A 22,049-nucleotide genomic window follows, 5' to 3' on the forward strand; every position below is an offset into this window, starting at 1 on the left:
TGTGATGCAGGCTGATCTACAGCGGCTTCCTGCGGATTCTCTGCTGAAGCTTGAGGCTTTCCATTGACAGTGGAGGAATTATGCTGCCTTTGTGATTCTTGTGCTGATTGAAGTCTCTGCGTTGTATTAGTGCCAGACTCATCCGCCGGTTGTGTGTTCGAGGTAGTCGAAGTTCTACCATTTGTATTATCCCGGTTATTAGCATCTAGATCTGCAGTTTTACCACTATTTGGTTTGGTTTGGCACACCTCGATACTATTTTCCGTGCTGATTTTAGAATCAGAACGTTCTACACATTTAGGATCAAGTCCTGTAGATTTCACGACTTTTCGTGCCAACATCGGGGTTCGAGGAGTGGTAGGGATAGAGCGTTGTGCGATCAGACCTTGGTGCTTCCCTCCACGGTGGTTGGTAATGCTATTTTCCCTGCTGATTTTAGAATCAGTACGTTCTACACATTTAGGATCAAGTCCTGTAGATTTCACGTCTTTTCGTGCCAACATCGGGGTTCGAGGAGTGGTAGGGATAGAGCGTTGTGCGATCAGACCTTGGTGCTTCCCTCCACGGTGGCTGGTCACGGGAGTTTTGTGGCTTTTGGTTCCAAAACTTCCGATTTTATTTTCATTGCTTCCCCTGTTGTTGCTAGTGTTGGTATTTCCATTATGTTCTGTGTTACTATCGAAACGTTTTTTATTGTTTCCGCTGGGTCCCATCTGGTTTGGACCTCGTCCCATACTCATTCCCATTCCAGTATTTCCCATTTTGTTTGCTATGTTTCCCATTTTGGTTGCACCGTTTCCCATTTGGGTTCCAGAGCCTCCCATTTTGTTTGCACTGTTCCCCATTTTGGCTGCATTGTTTCCCGTATTGCCAGTTCGAGAGTGGGGTCTGGATGTGCTATTGGTGCTATGTGCGGATACTGTGGATGGGGTAGGTTTCTTCTTCTTAATGCTAGGAGTGATGAAAGAGAAGAGCGTGTCCAAGTCTTTGACATCCACGCGAGATGTGACGGGGGGCTTGGGATTATACTGGAATCAAATCAAATCATGAGTTCTTTGTGGTAAAGCAGAGCCTCTTCACAACTTTTGTGGACTTCACAGCATTACTAGGTGCCTCCTTTTGCAATCAATTTTCATACTTCAGTAATCTTTTTCACTGGTAATACCACCACTGGTCACTACTTGATTAAAAAAGCTAGGTAGCTAGATACTCAATTGTCCTCACGAGGCTGAGAGCACCTCGAACTCTAAACACAGGGCCGAAAAAACTTCGACCCCTCCCGGTGTGATACCCACTAAGGCTACTTTATACTGAAATGCAATGTGCAATGACAGTGTTTATTACTTTTTTACTTCCTATTAGGTACTACAGTATTTTTTTATTTTATCTTACCTTTTTTCTAACTTTGAAACGCTTTGTAAACAAAGTAAGGGCTGCTTAAATATAAATAAGTTTTAATACCTGACTAATATAATAAACATTATTTGTTTTGAAAATCATGTGAAAATTGCATCAAGCACTCGTGATTATCTTACCTTTTTTCTAACTTTGAAACGCTTTGTAACCAAAGTAAGGGCTGCTTAAATATAAAGTTATGAAATAGGTAATAATAATGCCTAAATATAAATAAGTTTTAATACCTGACTAATATAATAAACATTATTTGTTTTGAAAATCATGTGAAAATTGCATCAAGCACTCGTGAAATCGAAAAAACCTCCGTACTCTTCGAAAACAAAATATAAAAGAATCAACCACGGATCAAAACAAAAATAAGAATAAGACTTGCAGGAAGCTCCTAAAAAGGGCGGGTGATCGTTTTGCCCCATGTTCCCCTACTGTTCATTACTAACTACCTATATAATTATTATATAAAAGAAATAATAACTTAATAACTAACAAAAACAGTTACTGATACTGAGTTCTCTGTCAAGAAACTAATTAACACACTTAGTCCGTCGAGATCAGGAACTCGGGATTATTTTAGTCGTCCTGGTGTTTCTTAAAATGGTCACATATTATTCTAAATATGAATACCTATGTCTTCTTTTTTTTTTCTCAGCTAAATACCTAGGTACATAGTACATACATCATAGCTAAATGCCCGAGCGTTCATCTATTCTTCATGTGAGTTTTTTCTCAGCTAAATACCTAGGTACATAGTACATACATTATAGCTAAATGCCCGAGCGTTCATCTATTCTTCATGTGAGTTTTTCTTTACTTTGTTATCAGTTAAAATTACCACTAGGGATTCTAGGGAAACTTTTTGGTACTTCCTGAAATTTCTATCCGAAAGTTGTTCAATCTCAGCTAAATACCTAGGTACATAGTACATACATCATAGCTAAATGCCCGAGCGTTCATCTATTCTTCATGTGAGTTTTTCTTACTTTGTTATCAGTTAAAATTACCACTAGGGATTCTAGGGAAACTTTTTGGTACTTCCTGAAATTTCTATCCGAAAGTTGTTCAATTTGGCAAAGTTTGAGCGGAGATTATTCTGATTTTCTGTCGTCTGGATTACATACCTACATAATATACCCATAGGTGCATAGGTTGCTTGTATATAATTTTCATTTCGTTTGATGTTAAACATGTGCTTTGTTGTTTTTCCTTTTTAATTACTTCTAATATTTCTCCTTCATAAAGTTCATTATTTTTGTTTTATACTTCATTATCATATTGAAGTTAAATACAGGGTCACAGGATAATGCTTTGTTGTTTTTCCTTTTTAATTGCTTCTAATATTTCTCCTTCATAAAGTTCATTATTTTTGTTTTATACTTCATTATCATATTGAAGTTAAATACAGGGTCACAGGATAATATTGATTTCATTCATTTCAAGACGACGAAGGAACCTTAAAAGAAGTCCTCCAGTTTCTTAAGCAAAACAACTTTCTGAAAAACCTGTAATATTTTTTTTCCACACATGGCCTTGCTGAAAGTAAAGTGGTATGATAAAATTCAACCTTAAAAGAAGTCCTCCAATTTCTTAAGCAAAACAACTTTCTGAAAAACCTGTAATATTTTTTTTCCACACATGGCCTTGCTGAAAGTAAAGTGGTATGATAAAATTAACAACGAAATCATCCTGAGAATGATAGGAAAACCAAAGTTTGAACTGCTGGACATCGTCAAAGATAGGAAATTAAGATATGCGGGACACATTCTAAGAGGATCCAGTGGCACTCTCCTGTTCAACATCATTGATGGAGTTATTCCTGGAAGAAGAAAACGAGGCAGACCAAGGAGACTGTGGGGAGAAGATATCCTGGAATGGCTGAGGCTAGGCACACATGAAGAACTCAAACATCTAGCAGCACATCGAGACTCATACAGAGCTGCAGTATCATCAGTTTTGTCAACCAACGTTCACGTTGTCGCCCATCAATGAATGAATGAATGAATGGCCTTGCTGCTTAGCGTGTAAATAAATAAATAATTTTTGCATCGTATAAGTACCTACAAGGAATCTACTTTGTCGCCCTTTACCTTCAACTGCAAAATATTAATGGCCTTGCTGCTTGGCGTGTAAATAAATAAATAATTTTTGCATCGTATAAGTACCTACAAGGAATCTACTTTGTCGCCCTTTACCTTCAACTGCAAAATATTGCCTTGCTGCTTAGCGTGTAAATAAATAAATAATTTTTGCATCGTATAAGTACCTAACTACAAGGAATCTACTTTGTCGCCCTTTACCTTCAACTGCAAAATATTCAATAAGCGAATTGTTAAACCCGACGGAAAACAGCTAGCTCCTTATTGTACCTACTTAATTAATAAAAGTGTTGAGAATGACAGATATTTCTGGCTCACCCTGTATTATTCTCTCACTTCTTGTTAGTTTATTGTTTTCCACACATTACTTAAAAAAACATACGAACACAGGTAGGTACAACCCTGTCGCGTCGTGCCGTATAATAAATTGCACTTGAAGTGAGAAACAGAAATCAATCCTTTCAATATTCAATCATGCAGAGTTGTTAGGAAAACGCAACGCCTTGGTCCACACATTACTTAAAAAAACATACGAACACAGGTAGGTACAACCCTGTCGCGTCGTGCCATATAATAAATTGCACTTGAAGTGAGAAACGGAAATCAATCCTTTCAATATTCAATCATGCAGAGTTGTTAGGAAAACGCAACGCCTTGACAACACTATTGCTTGGGAGGGGAGGGAGATTAATGGTTCTCCTGATTTTTAAAACTTTGATTTTGTCCGAATGAAGCTGATTGCACTCCTCTACAAGATTTTCAAGCATAGACTCTACCAGGTATCCAAGCCGGGACCTCCAGTGTGCAAACCTAGTGTGCATGGATTTTTAAAACTTTGATTTTGTCCGCATGACGCTGATTGCACTCCTCTACAAGATTTTCAAGCATAGACTCTACCAGGTATCCAAGCCGGGACCTCCAGTGTGCAAACCTAGTGTGCATATGTGTGTCATCAATAGTTGTGATAATGATAAATTAGACACTACACAGCTCTATAGTTCTTATAATCCAATTCTATTCGGCCCTAGCAGATGGAATCAAAGGCAGAAAGCAGTCATGCATAAGTTCAAAGTTCATCACATATGTATAGCTTTGAAGTGAACCTGAATTGAGCTTGGATACAAAGTTGTAAAGTAAATATGCCTATACCCTTCCAGTTTCTAGTGTCTCTCATTTGAGTTTGCTTTCTGGTTTGTCTTTGTACTCTTTGTATGTATTTTCAGTTCTGTTGGGCCATTTTTATTCTTATCCTACCTACTACTGTTACTGTTATTCTTCCTCTGATAAGTAGTAATGACGTAAAATTGAAAATACCCACTATACCAGTGAGGTTAGTTTACCATACTACCTACAAGACAGACTAGATACCCACTACACCAGTGAGGTTAGTTTACCATACTACCTACAAGTATCCATACCTACTACTGTTACTGTTATTCTTCCTCTGATAAGTAGTAATGACGTAAAATTGAAAATACCCACTACACCAGTGAGGTTAGTTTACCATACTACCTACAAGACAGACTAGATACCCACTACACCAGTGAGGTTAGTTTACCATACTACCTACAAGACAGACTAGATACCCACTACACCAGTGAGGTTAGTTTACCATACTACCTACAAGACAGACTAGATACCCACTACACCAGTGAGGTTAGTTTACCATACTACCTACAAGACAGACTAGATACCCACTACACCAGTGAGGTTAGTTTACCATACTACCTACAAGACAGACTAGATACCCACTACACCAGTGAGGTTAGTTTACCATACTACCTACAAGACAGACTAGATACCCACTACACCAGTGAGGTTAGTTTACCATACTACCTACAAGACAGACTAGATACCCACTACACCAGTGAGGTTAGTTTACCATACTACCTACAAGACAGACTAGATACCCACTACACCAGTGAGGTTAGTTTACCATACTACCTACAAGACAGACTAGATACCCACTACACCAGTGAGGTTAGTTTACCATACTACCTACAAGACAGACTAGATACCCACTACACCAGTGAGGTTAGTTTACCATACTACCTACAAGACAGACTAGATACCCACTACACCAGTGAGGTTAGTTTACCATACTACCTACAAGACAGACTAGATACCCACTACACCAGTGAGGTTAGTTTACCATACTACCTACAAGACAGACTAGATACCCACTACACCAGTGAGGTTAGTTTACCATACTACCTACAAGACAGACTAGATACCCACTACACCAGTGAGGTTAGTTTACCATACTACCTACAAGACAGACTAGATACCCACTACACCAGTGAGGTTAGTTTACCATACTACCTACAAGACAGACTAGATACCCACTACACCAGTGAGGTTAGTTTACCATACTACCTACAAGACAGACTAGATACCCACTACACCAGTGAGGTTAGTTTACCATACTACCTACAAGACAGACTAGATACCCACTACACCAGTGAGGTTAGTTTACCATACTACCTACAAGACAGACTAGATACCCACTACACCAGTGAGGTTAGTTTACCATACTACCTACAAGACAGACTAGATACCCACTACACCAGTGAGGTTAGTTTACCATACTACCTACAAGACAGACTAGATACCCACTACACCAGTGAGGTTAGTTTACCATACTACCTACAAGACAGACTAGATACCCACTACACCAGTGAGGTTAGTTTACCATACTACCTACAAGACAGACTAGATACCCACTACACCAGTGAGGTTAGTTTACCATACTACCTACAAGAGGAGAAAGTGATAATCTGACGAGGGGAAGCATAAAAGTTCCTACTCACACAGTGCTTACTCCAATAATAATTATTTATTATTGTCAGATACTCTTATGTAAGTATAAAAGCAATAATAGGAGAGGAAAAAACTTGGAAAATCTACAGTAAATCCTTTAGAATGCAAGGGAGAGGGAGAGATAGAAATATTGAGTTATAGCAAATGTAGAGAAGGAAGAGTATATAAGAAAGGGGAAAGAAGTGTAAGGAGAAGGTTAGAAACTTCTGAGAAAAAAGAAGAGAGAGAGAGAGATAGGAAAATTTGTACCTTTTGTATTGTAATATTGTACCTACTGTTAAAAATATAGGTACCTAAATAAAATAAAGTAGAAAGGGGAAAGAAGTATAAGGAGAAGGTTAGAAACTTCTGAGAAAAAAGAAGAGAGAGAGAGATGATAGAAGGAAAATTTGTACCTTTTGTATTGTAATATTGTACCTACTGTTAAAAATATAGGTATCTATAAATAAAATAAAGTACTAAAAAAAAGTAGATGAAGGAGGAGAAAAAAGAAGATAAAGGAGGAAGAGAGAGAGAGACGGACATGCAAATGAAATGTAAATTGGTTTATTTTCAGTTTATTTTGAAGCTCGGACAGAGGGAGGGAGGGAGAGAGAGAGTTCCAAAGCCCAGAACTTTGGGACGATGGGATGTACCTACACTGAGAGAAAAAATCGCAAATTTAGGCCTAAAAAAGAGTGCAAGAAGCTTGCATAGTTGAAAAACGTGCAAGTTTTTTCATAAATATCTATCTGTATGCGAAACTATGGATATGGATACCTACTTACTTTGATGAATACGAAGTAGTACAATCTGATTCTCAAGTCCAGCTATCTCCTCGGTTAGCTTCTGATTCTCACGAGTCAGGATTTCATGTTCCGTCTGAATCTGAGTCAGCTCCATCATCAGAGGAATATTATTCACCATTTTCTGTAAGAATAATTGAACGAAAGTAGTGAGTGCCAAGTTTTACGATTTTGCTCAAGTTCGTCTTCATATTTCACCACAATTTGTTTGTCCGTCCGATTTTGGTGAAATTTTGGCAAATAGGTATGTGAAACATCTTAACAATACCTATCAATTAGACTTAATTAAAGGGGACCTCATAGCGGACCTTTTACTGAGTACGTACTACAGTTTGTTTACTCACTTGTTACAGTGTACTACCTGTCTCGGTGGTGTAGTGGTCAAGGCGCTCGCCTGGTAAACAGGAGGGCGTGGGTTCAATCCCAGCCGAGGTATGGAATTTTATCCTCAATATAATTTGAGAATTTGACCACAATAATAGTGGTAGCCTACTGCTGGAGTAAAGGGACTTTTCAGTCCTATGCGAGCAGTATAAATAAGCACTAAGCACTATTACCCCGTCATAGGCTTTGCCATGCTATAGGCATAGGGCTGATTGAGAAAAGAAAAACGGCTACCCCGTCCGAACACAGGAAAAAGCGAAGAATAAGAGGGATTACCCGTCGGTGACCCGGGGGGTTAAATGATTAACCCAAATGTACACCGGATTCCTCAGTAGTCTGTACTGATTAGTAACCTACTTACATTTAGTCTCACTTGAGTAGGACACGTGACCCGAGGGTAATTGAGCTTAGGATGACTTTACAAGATCAAATTTAATTTTGAGTGTAACTTTTACCCAACCTAATTCAGATAGTAAAGATCTTTTATTAGTGATCAGACCTTTTTCAAGTAGCTAACTCCACAAAAGGAGTTGGAATTGTTGGAAAAGAATAACATGATGTCTCGTAGATAATAGTTGGCTTTCTTCTACCTTGTTTCCCAAATGATAGGATATTATTATTATCTCTCTAGTAAACTCTAGTTTCCTCTCAGAATTCATCAGAACAGACACTACGACCATTCATATTGACGAGATTAAAACATGAGTCAAACTGATAATCACAAAAACCCATAAACACAACACCACATGGCCCATTTCATCCTAATTTGTACGTTTCATAATATTGTGTGTTGTTTCCTATGTCGTTTAGAACCCATAACCTTACTTAAAACACTACGACCATTCATATTGACGAGATTAAAACATGAGTCAAACTGATAGTCACAAAAACCCATAAACACAAGACCACATGGCCCATTTCATCCTAATTTGTACGTTTCATAATATTGTGTGTTGTTTCCTATGTCGTTTAGAACCCATAACCTTACTTAACATCGAGATCCGAAAACATCAACACATCATAAAAATATGAAGTATCTAAATATTAACAACCCGTCATATGTGCTAAGTGATTTGTAATTTATTACTTTTTATCAGGGGTTTCCAAAGTGGACAACTTTTGAAAGATGGATGGCGTGTATGGCGGCCATACAACTCAAAAAATCACTCTAGTGCTCATAAATATTAATGGCATGTACTTTGATGGGACTTGGTAGACCTGTGCATGAGCGCTACACGCCCTACACTTGAATTGTGCTAAGTGATTTGTAATTTATTACTTTTCATCAGGGGTTTCCAAAATGGATAACTTTTGAAAGATGGAAGCGAGCTCTTAGTAGGTACTTGGTCATTTTACTCTAATTTTACATTTTACCGTTAGGGTTTGTCCGCAATTTCGATATTTAGCAAACATATAAGGTAACCCACACAGCGGACCCCGAAGGAACGGACAAGCAGGAGAATGAAGAAAAAGATTTAGGTACCTATATCCAACGAATACTGTTTGTTCTTGAGGTATATGTTGAACTCAACCCTAGATGCGGTTAACTATATTCAGCGCTGGAAGGATTCATCAATTTCAACGCGATTCATCAATTCCAACGCGTTTTCAGGAAATCTTGAATGTTTGTCTGCACAATAGTCATGTACAAATATCTGAGCACTCCTAATGAGCAAATTTATCGATCCTCATCTCATAGGAAACTGTTGATTGTAGAGAGTGATTGATGAGGGATCTGTGTTGAGGACCTTTGCTTCTGTTTTATTCTCCAGAACTGTAGGATGTTTGATTATTGAATGAACAGAAGGTCTGCAACCCAGTTTACGATGTTGGCTATCATGTTTTGTGGTCTGGTCATGTATGTTAATAAGATGCTTCTGGTTTTAGGATCTGGATATTGGGGTGCTGGTTGGACATGGAGATTTTTACGAGTTCGCTGAATTCTCCAGACCAGATGGCATCAATTAGTGATTTAGTGGGTCACCATTCAATGTTGTGTTAGACATAATGGGGTTCAACCTAAACCTTTCCTAATATTATTTTAGTTCCAGGTTCTGATACTTTTGATATTTCATGGATCAACAATTTACCAGTTATTTGTTATTTGTGTTCTCTTCTCATAAGGTGAATGTATTCATTGAGCCAGTAATTTTCTGCAGATTTTGTACAAACAGGGTATCAACCTAAACGAATCTCAATATTCTACGAAATTTCCGAACTTCTATCATCCGTAATGTGTGACTACCACAACCTCTGTCAGATTAACAACATAAAAAATGAATACGGAGAATCCCTAGACCTTTGCTTTACTAACTTTGAGCTTTCAAACCTAAAGATGAACAAATCATCAGATCCTCTTCCCATATCTATTGACGAGTACCACCCTCCACTAGACCTAGCTATTAAGATAAATTTCAAAGGTAAACGAAAGAAAAATGTAACCTGTAACTTACATAACCGCTCGGATAAGTATTTCTGTTATAAACAAGGTAACTATAGTGCCCTAACTACAGCCCTTAATAATGTAAATTGGAATTCAGTACTCAAAAAATCATGCAACCTAAATTCTGCCCTCTCTAAATTCTACGAAATTCTTAACGAAAATATACCAAAATATATCCCTTTCAAAACTATTAAAAATTTAAAATTCCCAATATGGGCAAGCAAAGAATTTAAAAACTTGGTATTTCAAAAGAAAATTGCTCACAAAAAATTCAAACAAACCGGTCTGCCAGAACATAGAACTGAATTTAATCAACTCAGAGCAAAATGCAAATCAAAATCTCAAAAAGATTACAAGGAATATATACAAACCAAAGAAAAAGAATTCTCAATTAAACCGCAAAATTTCTGGTCATTCATAAAATCGAAAAACCAAGACAACGAAATGCCATCTGTTATGACATACAAAGACACGACATCAAGTGACGGTCAAATAATCGCAAACATGTTCGCCCAAAACTTTTCTTACAGGTTCTGATACTTTTGATATTTCATGGATCAACAATTCAACAGTAATATTTGTTATTTGTATTCTCTTCTCATAAGGTGAATGTATTCATTGAACCAGTAATTTTCTGCAGATTTTGTACAAACATCAGGGTAATATCAACCGAAACGAATCTCAATATTACCAAGCGATTAGTGTCTCCTCTACTCAATCAAAGAAGATACTCCATTTTATTGTCCTCACGAGGCTGAGTGTTCCTCTTAATCCAAGAGCCGAAATCGACTTTGCCAGGAATCGAATCTCAAACCTGGATCCTCCAGTGTAGCGTGATACCTTCCTGGGCATCGATATAGCATTAAGAGTTTTATTAAGTCTCTGTAAGACCAAAATATACACCTTCCACAACTGAAGAGTTCACTCCCTCTCAGTAAGTCTCTCATTGGATTAGCCATTAATCTCACTCTAAGAACTGCAATTCAATCAACACATTCGAGCTTGAAAAAGAGAGAACGCTCTCTTGATTTCCCAGCAAAAGGAAAACTTGTAAACGTGCGTATAAAAAGTAACTTGGAACTCTACATGTGAAGTAACTTTGAAGAAGAAAGTTTTCCCTGTGCAGAGTTTAAGTGAAGAATATGATGGGAAGAACTAAGACGAACATGAGAACAAGATAAGAGAGAGAGAGAGCGAGAGAGAGAGAGAGAGAGGGAGAGAGAGAGGGAGTTGAAAGGAAAAGAGAAAAGAGCGAAGACATTGACTAACATTGGACGTAAAGTGTGAAAATGCGGGAGTGAAGGTGCAAAGCAAACAAAAACAATGAATGAGTTGAAGAACCAAGTGCATAAGCAGTCCGTATTTGAAGATTCTAATCCGCCACAAAACATGAATCAATCATTATGAACGTATTGACAACTATTGCAGTTGAAACACACGGTTTTGTTGCTTTAATTAGTCAATGGTTCCAAATAACTACTTTTTTGAAAATTGGACAAAAAAAAACTTTCCAACTTTTCAAGAACTTAATGGAAAATATTGACAAATGTTACAGATATTGTCACCGAGATCATAAAGCATATCAACATGGTGCTTCCAAAATCAAAGGATCCGCCTGTTTTTGAATTTCTTTCATCCAAAGGCTTCCTCCCTCCAACGACCCATGTTCACCATCCTAGCTAAGGCATAAGAAGTCCCTCCCCTCCTACCCTGCGGGCTTGTATTGACTAGGTTCTTCCCTTGGGTCCGCGTCCACTCAATACCGCTGGGATTCTCTCCCTTTCCTCCCTTTATTTCCCTTTCCTCCCTTTTTTCCCTCTAGCGTCTCATTTTCTCCCTCCAGAGTATAATATTACTCTACTCATGCCCTATTAGCTCTTTTTTTTTCTCCCTCGTCTCCTGCGGATCTTTCCCTTTTTCTCTCTCCTCGAGGTTTCTTTTATCCCTGCTCGTTCTTTCCCTCGCTCTTGGTCCCCGGATTTCATTCATAATATTATTAACCTAAAGATTTTTTATGCTCTTCTTTCTTCAGCAAAGTACTGTTTAGATAAAAAATTGAATAGAAGGAAACTTGCATGGGAAGTAGGAGGGAGGAGGGAGAGATAAAGTTTACTCGCTTCATTAGGGTTCGAATAACAAATAGAAAATAGAATAGAAAGTTGTGTTGAGAAGCTATGCACGTGAAATTTTGCAGCTTGCAAGATTGAAATTTTGAGTAATTTTGAGTATTTTTTGACATTGGTAGTTGGTACCACACACCAACTCATTTTGAGCTGAAACTTGAGCTACTGAATGAACTGAATCCCATTTTCATATTTTTCTCGTTGGCGGAAAAAAAATCATTCCACACGCCTATTGTATATGGTGCTCCTGCCTTCTCAAACTATACCTATGTTTGAGAAGACAGAATTGATTTCTGAAAGAAGAATTTCGAAGATATTTAGGTACCTATATCCAACGAATACTGTTTGTTCTTGAGGTATATTTTGGACTCAACCCTTGACGCGGTTAACTATATTCAGCGCTGGAAGCATTCATCAATTCCAACGCGATTTATCAATTCCAACGCGTTTTCAGGAAATCTTGAATGTTTGTCTCCATAACAGTCATCATGTACAAAAATCTGAGCACTCCTAATGAGCAAATTTATCGATCCTCATCTCATAGGAAACTGTTGATTGTAGAGAGTGATTGATGAGGGATCTGTGTTGAGGACCTTTGCTTCTGTTTTATTCTCCAGAACTGTAGGATGTTTGAATGAACAGAAGGTCTGCAACCTAGTTTACGATGTTGGCTATCATGTTTTGTGGTCTGGTCATGTATGTTAATAAGATGCTTCTGGTTTTAGGATCTGGATATTGGGGTGCTGGTTGGACATGGAGATTTTTACGAGTTCGCTGAATTCTCCAGACCAGATGGCATCAATTAGTGATTTAGTGGGTCACCATTCAATGTTGTGTTAGACATAATGGGGTTCAACCTAAACCTTTCCTAATATTATTTTAGTTCCAGGTTCTGATACTTTTGATATTTCATGGATCAACAATTTACCAGTTATTTGTTATTTGTGTTCTCTTCTCATAAGGTGAATGTATTCATTGAGCCAGTAATTTTCTGCAGATTTTGTACAAACAGGGTATCAACCTAAACGAATCTCAATATTACCAAGCGATTATAAGTGTCTCCTCTACTCAATCAAAGAAGATACTCAATTTTATTGTCCTCACAAGGCTGAGTGTTCCTCTTAATCCAAGAGCCGAAATCGACTTTGCCATCAGGAATCGAATCTCAAACCTGGGTCCTCCAGTGTAGCGTGATACCTTCCTGGGCATCAAATCATCGATATAGCATTAAGAGTTTTATTAAGTCTCTGTAAGACCAAAATATACACCTTCCACAATTGAAGAGTTCACTCCCTCTCAGTAAGTCTCTCATTGGATTAGCCATTCATCTCACTCTAAGAACTGCAATTCAATAAACACATTCGAGCTTGAAAAAGAGAGAAAGCTCTCTTGATTTCCCAGCAAAAGGAAAACTTGTAAACGTGCGTATAAAAAGTAACTTGGAACTCTACATGTGAAGTAACTTTGAAGAAGAAAGTTTTCCCTGTGCAGAGTTTAAGTGAAGAATATGATGGGAAGAACTAAGACGAACATGAGAACAAGATAAGAGAGAGAGAGAGCGAGAGAGAGAGAGAGAGAGGGAGAGAGAGAGGGAGTTGAAAGGAAAAGAGAAAAGAGCGAAGACATTGACTAACATTGGACGTAAAGTGTGAAAATGCGGGAGTGAAGGTGCAAAGCAAACAAAAACAATGAATGAGTTGAAGAACCAAGTGCATAAGCAGTCCGTATTTGAAGATTCTAATCCGCCACAAAACATGAATCAATCATTATGAACGTATTGACAACTATTGCAGTTGGAACACACGGTTTTGGTGCTTTAATTAACTGGTGGTTGTAATAAAAATTAGTGGGATTAGATTTATGTGTCTCTAAGTGGGAATGAAGTGTTAACAGACTGCTTGTGTTCCTATTTAACTCTTCCACAGCTGAGAATGAAATTCAATTATCAACCAAAAATAATATGAGCACAGTAACAGTAGGTAGTATGTTCGTGTGTAAACTCTAAGAAAATTGAAATATATCCAAGAAAATCAGCCTTTTCGGAATGGAAAGAAGATTCAACCTCGCGAACGGAGAGTACCTAACAACCTGAAAGAGAGAATGGGAGATGGAAGGCGCGAAAGATGAAATTATAGAGAAAGGGACGGAGAAAGATATATTAGCAAGACAGGGAGAGGAAAAAGGATGAGAAATAAATATTGTTATCAAATCAGAAACCACAAGTCGGTTGGGTAGAAGAGGAAAATCTAGTTTTCAAAAATTAAAGGGGTAATGAAAAAGACCAGAAGAGAATGGAGGGAGAGAAACAAGGGCTAGAGGGAAGAAATAGGGACCAGAGGAGGGAAAAAAGGGTCAGAGGGAAAGAAGAAAGGCCAAGAATCCCTCGCCCGACAAGGGAAGGTTTCCTCGGGTATAAGTAATTTACTTACAGTTTCAAAATTACCAGTATGCATAGGGGAGGGGGAAATGTGGTTGCCCGTCACCCAGCCAAGCCTGTCAGAAAGGGAAAGGGTATGCGAGTGGTGAAGGAAGAGGATCACAGTTCAGGAGGTAAGAGTTTATCATACACACCATTTGAAATACCTAATAGTGATGGGCCGAGTGAATGATTTTACTCGAGTGGACTCGAGTTTGACTTCACTCGAGTCCACTCGATTATTATTTTGTTCCACTTGTCAGAAAGGGAGTGGTGAAGGAAGAGGATCACAGTTCAGGAGGTAAGAGTTCATCATACACACCATCTGAAATACCTAAACACATGAGTTTTGTTGATGAAACAGACAAAACTCCCATTTTTGGAGTCCCGGATATTGTATCTGAAGCATCTAATGGCAGATGTTACCACTGAGTCTAGGATTTTCTTTAACGTCACCCATTTGATTTACACGGGCCAGTATTATTTGTTGAACTCTGAATTAACTGAAACTCTCTGTTGCAAAATCAGGCATAAGATAAGTACCAGGTTTACCACAAGCACAGAAAGCAAGCAGATAGGCAAAAAAGACTCCTAACACCTTTACAACGATTCCTACGTTGAATAAGTCATCAGAGCACTGCCTATCTCATAGACACTCCAATAGAGACGGAGTTGATAGACGCAGATGTTACCACTGAAAGTTAACACAAAGTCTAGGGTTTTCTTTGACGTCACCCATTTGATTTACACAGGCCAGTATTATTTGTTGAACTCTGAATCAACTGAAACTCTCTGTTGCAAAATCAGGCATAAGAGGTTTTATACTTTTACCCCCTTGTCAATCGTAAGTCCGTAAGATACATAAGTACCAGGTTTACCACAAGCACAGAAAGCAAGCATATAGGCAAAAAAGACACCCAACACCTTTACAACGATTCCTACGTTGAATAAGTCATCAGATCACTGCCTATCTCATAGACACTCCAATAGAGACGGAGTTGATAGACATTTATAATTTACAAAAAACAAATTGCGTGAAATAAACAGAGAACAAGTTAATGATAATGAAACTTCATGATGGGATGGGGATTGGGGAGGAAGACTTGTGAGGGAGGAAAAGGGAAGGGTGTTCATAAAGGTAAACTTGCTCCCTCATTGTCAAGTTGAATATGATGGCGGAAGGTTGGAGGTTTGTGGTGTGAACGATTTAGGCTGGTGACACTGAAATTTACGAAATGAGTGAGTTTGAAAAACGGGAGGGGTGTTCATAAAGGTAAACTTGCTCCCTCATTGTCGAGAGGAATATGACGTCATATAATGTAGTGTACTGAGTATTTACCTAAATACATATGTATCTATACTCGTATGTATATTTAGGTGCAAAATTGAACCATATACCTATCTAAATACTTTTCTGGGGTAGGTACTTCTCACACAATGCTTCCTATTCCTAGTACAGAACCCCCAGAGGAAGAGGAAGTACCTTGATGTTTACTAATTTCTGAGGTACCCATGTTTTCATTCAATTAACTTCGTGCTTTTTTTTTCTCTCTCTCCCCTATTCCTCTTTTCTTTCTCATTTTCACTTCCCCTATCCCCCTTCTAACTTTTCCTTCTACCTCACCCTGGAGTTTTTCCTCTTCTTCTCTCTTTACCTCGATGTTTTCTCTTCTTCCCTTGTCTGCCTCCCACTCTCTCCTTCTGTATATCTTTCTTTCTCACTCTCTTCCTTTCTTGCTTCGTTCCTCTTTTTTTTTCTCTTTCTCTCTCTCTCCCCTATGCCATTTTCCATCCCTCTCAACCTAAATGATTCCCCTCTTATTGTGTGTTCATACGCTTTTCTGTATGTTTAGACGCTCTCTCTCTCTCTCTCTCCCTCCCTTCTTTTTCTCTCTTTCGGAATATTATGTTCAATTTTCATATCTTCTTGTTCCTTTCTCTCTCTCTCTCTCTCTCTCTCTCTCTCTCTCTCTCTCTATCGGTTCCGTATTGCAGTTGGAACACACGGTTTTGGTGCTTTAATTTGTCAATGGTTCCAAATAACTACTTTTTTGAAAATTGGACAAAAAAAACTTTCCAACTTTTCAAGAACTTAATGGAAAATATTGACTAATGTTACAGATATTGTCACCGATATCATAAAGCATATCAACATGGTGCTTCCAAAATCAAAGGATCCGTCTGTTTTTGAATTTCTTTCATCCAAAGGCTTCCTCCCTCCAACGACCCATGTTCACCATCCTAGCTAAGGCATAAGAAGTCCCTCCCCGAATTTCTTTCATCCAAAGGCTTCCTCCCTCCAACGACCCATGTTCACCATCCTAGCTAAGGCATAAGAAGTCCCTCCCCTCCTACCCTGCGGGCTTGTATTGACTAGGTTCTTCCCTTGGGTCCGCGTCCACTCAATACCGCTGGGATTCTCTCCCTTTCCTCCCTTTATTTCCCTTTCCTCCCTTTTTCCCTCTAGCGTCTCATTTTCTCCCTCCAGAGTATAATATTACTCTACTCATGCCCTATTAGCTCTTTTTTTTTTCTCCCTCGTCTCCTGCGGATCTTTCCCTTTTTCTCTCTCCTCGAGGTTTCTTTTATCCCTGCTCGTTCTTTCCCTCGCTCTCCCTCGTCTCCTGCGGATCTTTCCCTTTTTCTCTCTCCTCGAGGTTTCTTTTATCCCTGCTCGTTCTTTCCCTCGCTCTTGGTCCCCGGATTTCATTCATAATATTATTAACCTAAAGATTTTTTATGCTCTTCTTTCTTCAGCAAAGTACTGTTTAGATAAAAAATTGAATAGAAGGAAACTTGCTTGGGAAGAAGGAAGGAGGAGGGAGAGATAAAGTTTACTCGCTTCATTAGGGTTCGAATAACAAATAGAAAATAGAATAGAAAGTTGTGTTGAGAAGCTATGCACGTGAAATTTTGCAGCTTGCAAGATTGAAATTTTGAGTAATTTTGAGTATTTTTTGACATTGGTAGTTGGTACCACACACCAACTCATTTTGAGCTGAAACTTGAGCTACTGAATGAACTGAATCCCATTTTCATATTTTTCTCGTTGGCGGAAAAAAAATCATTCCACACGCCTATTGTATATGGTGCTCCTGCCTTCTCAAACTATACCTATGTTTGAGAAGACAGAATTGATTTCTGAAAGAAGAATTTCGAAGCAATGAAGTCATCCAAAATAAATGAACTAATTTTATTGAAGACAGAAGGAGCATCTGAACTGCACTAACTTGATGTCTCCTAATTATGAAGATAGCATGAAGACGTGTTTGGAAATAAACAAATTAAATTTGTGTTGAGATTGTTGAGAAGTTGTGCACGTGAAATTTTGTAGTTTGCAAGAGTGAAATTTTGACACTCGTACCTTGTATACCAATATACATCAAGTCGTTTTATGCGCTTGGGTTACTGAATCCTATTTTCCTCCAGGGAAAAAATACACATCCTATGATGCTGTTCTTCTCAAAATGTAGGTACCTACCTATTTGAAGAGACAAAATGGATTTCTGAAAGAAGAATTTCGAAGTAATGAGGTCATCCAAAAAAAAATGAACTAATTTTATTGAAGACAGAAGGAGCATCTGAACTACATTTTATGTCTCCTAATTATGAAGATAGCATGAAGACGTGTTTGGAACTAAACAAATTAACAAACTGGTGGTTGTAATAAAAATTATTGGGATGAGATTTATGGGTCTCTAAGTGGGATTGAAGTGTTAACAGATTACTTGTGTTCCTACATTTAACTCTTCCACATCTGAGAATGAAGTCCAATTATCAACCCAAAATAATATGAGCACAGTGACAGAAGATATATTATAGTATGTTCGTGTGAAACACTCTAAGAAAACTCGTATCCAAGAAAATCAGCCTTTTCGGAATGGAAAGAAGATTCAACCTCGCGAACCTGCACTAACTTGATGTCCCTTAATTATGAAGATATCATGAAGACGTGTTTGGAAATAAACAAATCAACAAACTGGTGGTTGTAATAAAAATTAGTGGGATTAGATTTATGTGTCTCTAAGTGGGAATGAAGTGTTAACAGACTGCTTGTGTTCCTATTTAACTCTTCCACAGCTGAGAATGAAATTCAATTATCAACCAAAAATAATATGAGCACAGTAACAGTAGGTAGTATGTTCGTGTGTAAACTCTAAGAAAATTGAAATATATCCAAGAAAATCAGCCTTTTCGGAATGGAAAGAAGATTCAACCTCGCGAACAACAAGAGAGTACCTAACAACCTGAAAGAGAGAATGGGAGATGGAAGGCGCGAAAGATGAAATTATAGAGAAAGGGAGGGAGAAAGATATATTAGCAAGACAGGGAGAGGAAAAAGGATGAGAAATAAATATTGTTATCAAATCAGAAACCACAAGTCGGTTGGGTGGAAGAGGAAAATCTAGTTTTCAAAAATTAAAGGGGTAATGAAAAAGACCAGAAGAGAATGGAGGGAGAGAAACAAGGGCTAGAGGGAAGAAATAGGGACCAGAGGAGGGAAAAAAGGGTCAGAGGGAAAGAAGAAAGGCCAAGAATCCCTCGCCCGACAAGGGAAGGTTTCCTCGGGTATAAGTAATTTACTTACAGTTTCAAAATTACCAGCCAGTATGCATAGGGGAGGGGGAAATGTGGTTGCCCGTCACCCAGCCAAGCCTGTCAGAAAGGGAAAGGGTATGCGAGTGGTGAAGGAAGAGGATCACAGTTCAGGAGGTAAGAGTTCATCATACACACCATCTGAAATACCTAAACACATGAGTTTTGTTGATGAAACAGACAAAACTCCCATTTTTGGAGTCCCGGATATTGTATCTGAAGCATCTAATGGCAGATGTTACCACTGAGTCTAGGATTTTCTTTAACGTCACCCATTTGATTTACACGGGCCAGTATTATTTGTTGAACTCTGAATTAACTGAAACTCTCTGTTGCAAAATCAGGCATAAGATAAGTACCAGGTTTACCACAAGCACAGAAAGCAAGCAGATAGGCAAAAAAGACTCCTAACACCTTTACAACGATTCCTACGTTGAATAAGTCATCAGAGCACTGCCTATCTCATAGACACTCCAATAGAGACGGAGTTGATAGACATTTATAATTTACAAAAAACAAATTGCGTGAAATAAACAGAGAACAAGTTAATGATAATGAAACTTCATGATGGGATGGGGATTGGGGAGGAAGACTTGTGAGGGAGAAAACGGGAGGGGTGTTCATAAAGGTAAACTTGCTCCCTCATTGTCGAGTTGAATATGATGGCGGAAGGTTGGAGGTTTGTGGTGTGAACGATTTAGGCTGGTGACACTGAAATTTACGAAATGAGTGAGTTTGAAAGGTTTCAAAATGGAGTTGTTTGTCTTGCTTCAGATACGGAACTGCATTGTTGAGCGTCAAGAATTTCTCTTACTTCGTCACGAGATTCAATTTCCTGAATCGATACTTCAAAGTCCAACCCTTTGCTTCTTCGCTACTTGCATTTTGACTTTGGTCCTGCATCTGCACGTCTCCAACTCCAATCATACAAACCTATCCATCTACAAAACTATCCATCAGTTAGTCCCTATTCGCTACTAAAGGCTTTGAGAGGAAATATCCCACAAACCTCTGACTATTTGTTCCCCAGGAAGCAATGTGCTATGCAGAACTCATCGAGTATGTTTCGAAAAACGAGACCTAAAATGTTTTGCCAGAGTCTGAGTCAAATTCAAAACGTCGAGGGGAGGCAGAGGGGAGGAATTATTGGGAAGAAGAGGAGGGATCGAGGGAGAGAAGGTGACAGGTTTTTTCAATGGCAGAAATGGAGGAACGGGAAGAGAACAAAATTTATATTAATTTGAAAAGTTTCGCATGTTGAAGGTGACAGGTTTTTTCAATGGCAGAAATGGAGGAACGGGAAGAGAACAAAATTTATATTAATTTGAAAAGTTTCGCATGTTGTTAACCTCCCTACTGGTTGGGTTGAGGCACTAGGGGGCCGGGGGACGGGGTTCATTATTGTTAAATACATTATATTTGATTGGGTTACATAATAACGGACAGAGAGAAAACCTACCCTTAATAAAACTGAAAACGGGTCTATTGCTGACCAAACCAGGGTTGGCATGACAGCTGATCGTTCGACAGCGACATCTTGGTTCGTATTTATCCTAACCTTACAAAGAATGTCAAGTCGAACTTGTGTATTATCTGCTTCAAAGAAATCCCCAAAAATTTCTAAAGAAAGCCGTTAGGTAGTAGACTACTAGCTTGTATTTCAATTGATCGTTCGACAGCGACATCTTGGTTCGTATTTATCCTAACCTTACAAAGAATGTCAACTCGAACTTGTGTATTATCTGCTTCAAAGAAATCCCTAAAAATTTCTAAAGAAAGCCGTTAGATAGTAGACTACTAGCTTGTATTTCAACTTTCAACCGAAAGAACAACCATAAAGACCGTATAGGTAAATAAGTATGCTAAAGTTTATATGGTGTTACAATTTATCATTGATGCAATTGGTCATTTCGAACTCCTAGACCTAGATGGTTTCATCAATATATCAATCATCTATCAGCAAGTTTATAACTGGAGTAATAACCGTAAATTGAAGGGAATCAGCAGGAGGTTTCAAAGGTGTTTGAGGTTCTTCTTTATTCCTAGTATCCTGATATAAACCTATAGTAACCCAGCAGTGTCATTTCCATGCCTGACTTCTAGCTCCTACTCGGCTACATTATGACTGCCGTTTAAGACCGTATAGGTAAATAGGTATGCTAGAGGTAATATGGTGTTACAATTTATCATTGATGCAATTGGTCATTTTGAACTCCTAGACCTAGATGGTTTTATCAATATATCAATCATCTGTCAGCAAGTTTATAACTGGAGTTTACCACCAATAACCGTAAATTGAAGGGAATCAGCAGGAGGTTTCAAAGGTGTTTGAGGTTCTTCTTTATTCCTGGTATCCTGATATAAACCTATAGTAACCCAGCAGTGTCATTTCCATGCCTGACTTCTAGCTCCTACTCGGCTACATTATCTTTATTCCTAGTATCCTGATGTAAACCTATAGTAACCCAGCAGTGTCATTTCCATGCCTGACTTCTAGCTCCTACTCGGCTACATTATGACTGCCGTTTGTTATTTCGGTCGGGTTACAGGAACAAGTAGGGAGAGGTGGTTATGGAACAAGTTGGGTTACAGGAACAAGTAGGGAGAGGTGGTTATGGAACAAGTCGGGTTACAGGAACAAGTAGCGCGGGGTATTATGGGCTGACCGCTGAAAATGTTCAAATTTAGTGTTCGAAAATTTGCATAAATATGAAATTTTATTAATTTGAGTAGGTATCTCCTGAATAACGTTCCTGCACCAGACCCAACATACAAAGCGTATTGCTATTGATATGGATGATGATAGAGGTGGTGAGTCACTGTGGGTTATTATAAGGCCGTGTTTGGCAAACAATAAAGCATAGTTATAGGGTTTGTGTACTTTGATAGTCTACACTTATAGTTGCGTTATAAGGGTTTGTGGGAGTTGTGACGTTGTGTTATAGAACCTGTGATCGTAGACATAATAGTGTAGTC

The 22,049-nt window shown here is 38.4% G+C and overlaps 1 protein-coding gene across 1 annotated transcript; it reads left to right on the forward strand.

The window, feature by feature from the left end:
• The first annotated feature begins 4,355 nt into the window (after nucleotides 1-4,355).
• Nucleotides 4,356-6,287, forward strand: LOC108253139. Its single transcript, XM_026827960.1, has 3 exons — nucleotides 4,356-4,603; nucleotides 4,833-4,890; nucleotides 5,001-6,287. The coding sequence occupies exons 1-3, from the start codon at nucleotides 4,356-4,358 to the stop codon at nucleotides 6,285-6,287; spliced, it is 1,593 nt and encodes a 530-aa protein (XP_026683761.1).
• The last annotated feature ends 15,762 nt before the right edge of the window (nucleotides 6,288-22,049 follow it).

Source organism: Diaphorina citri, unplaced genomic scaffold (genome assembly GCF_000475195.1).
Source record: "Diaphorina citri unplaced genomic scaffold, Diaci psyllid genome assembly version 1.1 scaffold1293, whole genome shotgun sequence".
In the NCBI taxonomy this organism is placed as follows: Eukaryota; Metazoa; Arthropoda; class Insecta; order Hemiptera; family Psyllidae; genus Diaphorina; species Diaphorina citri.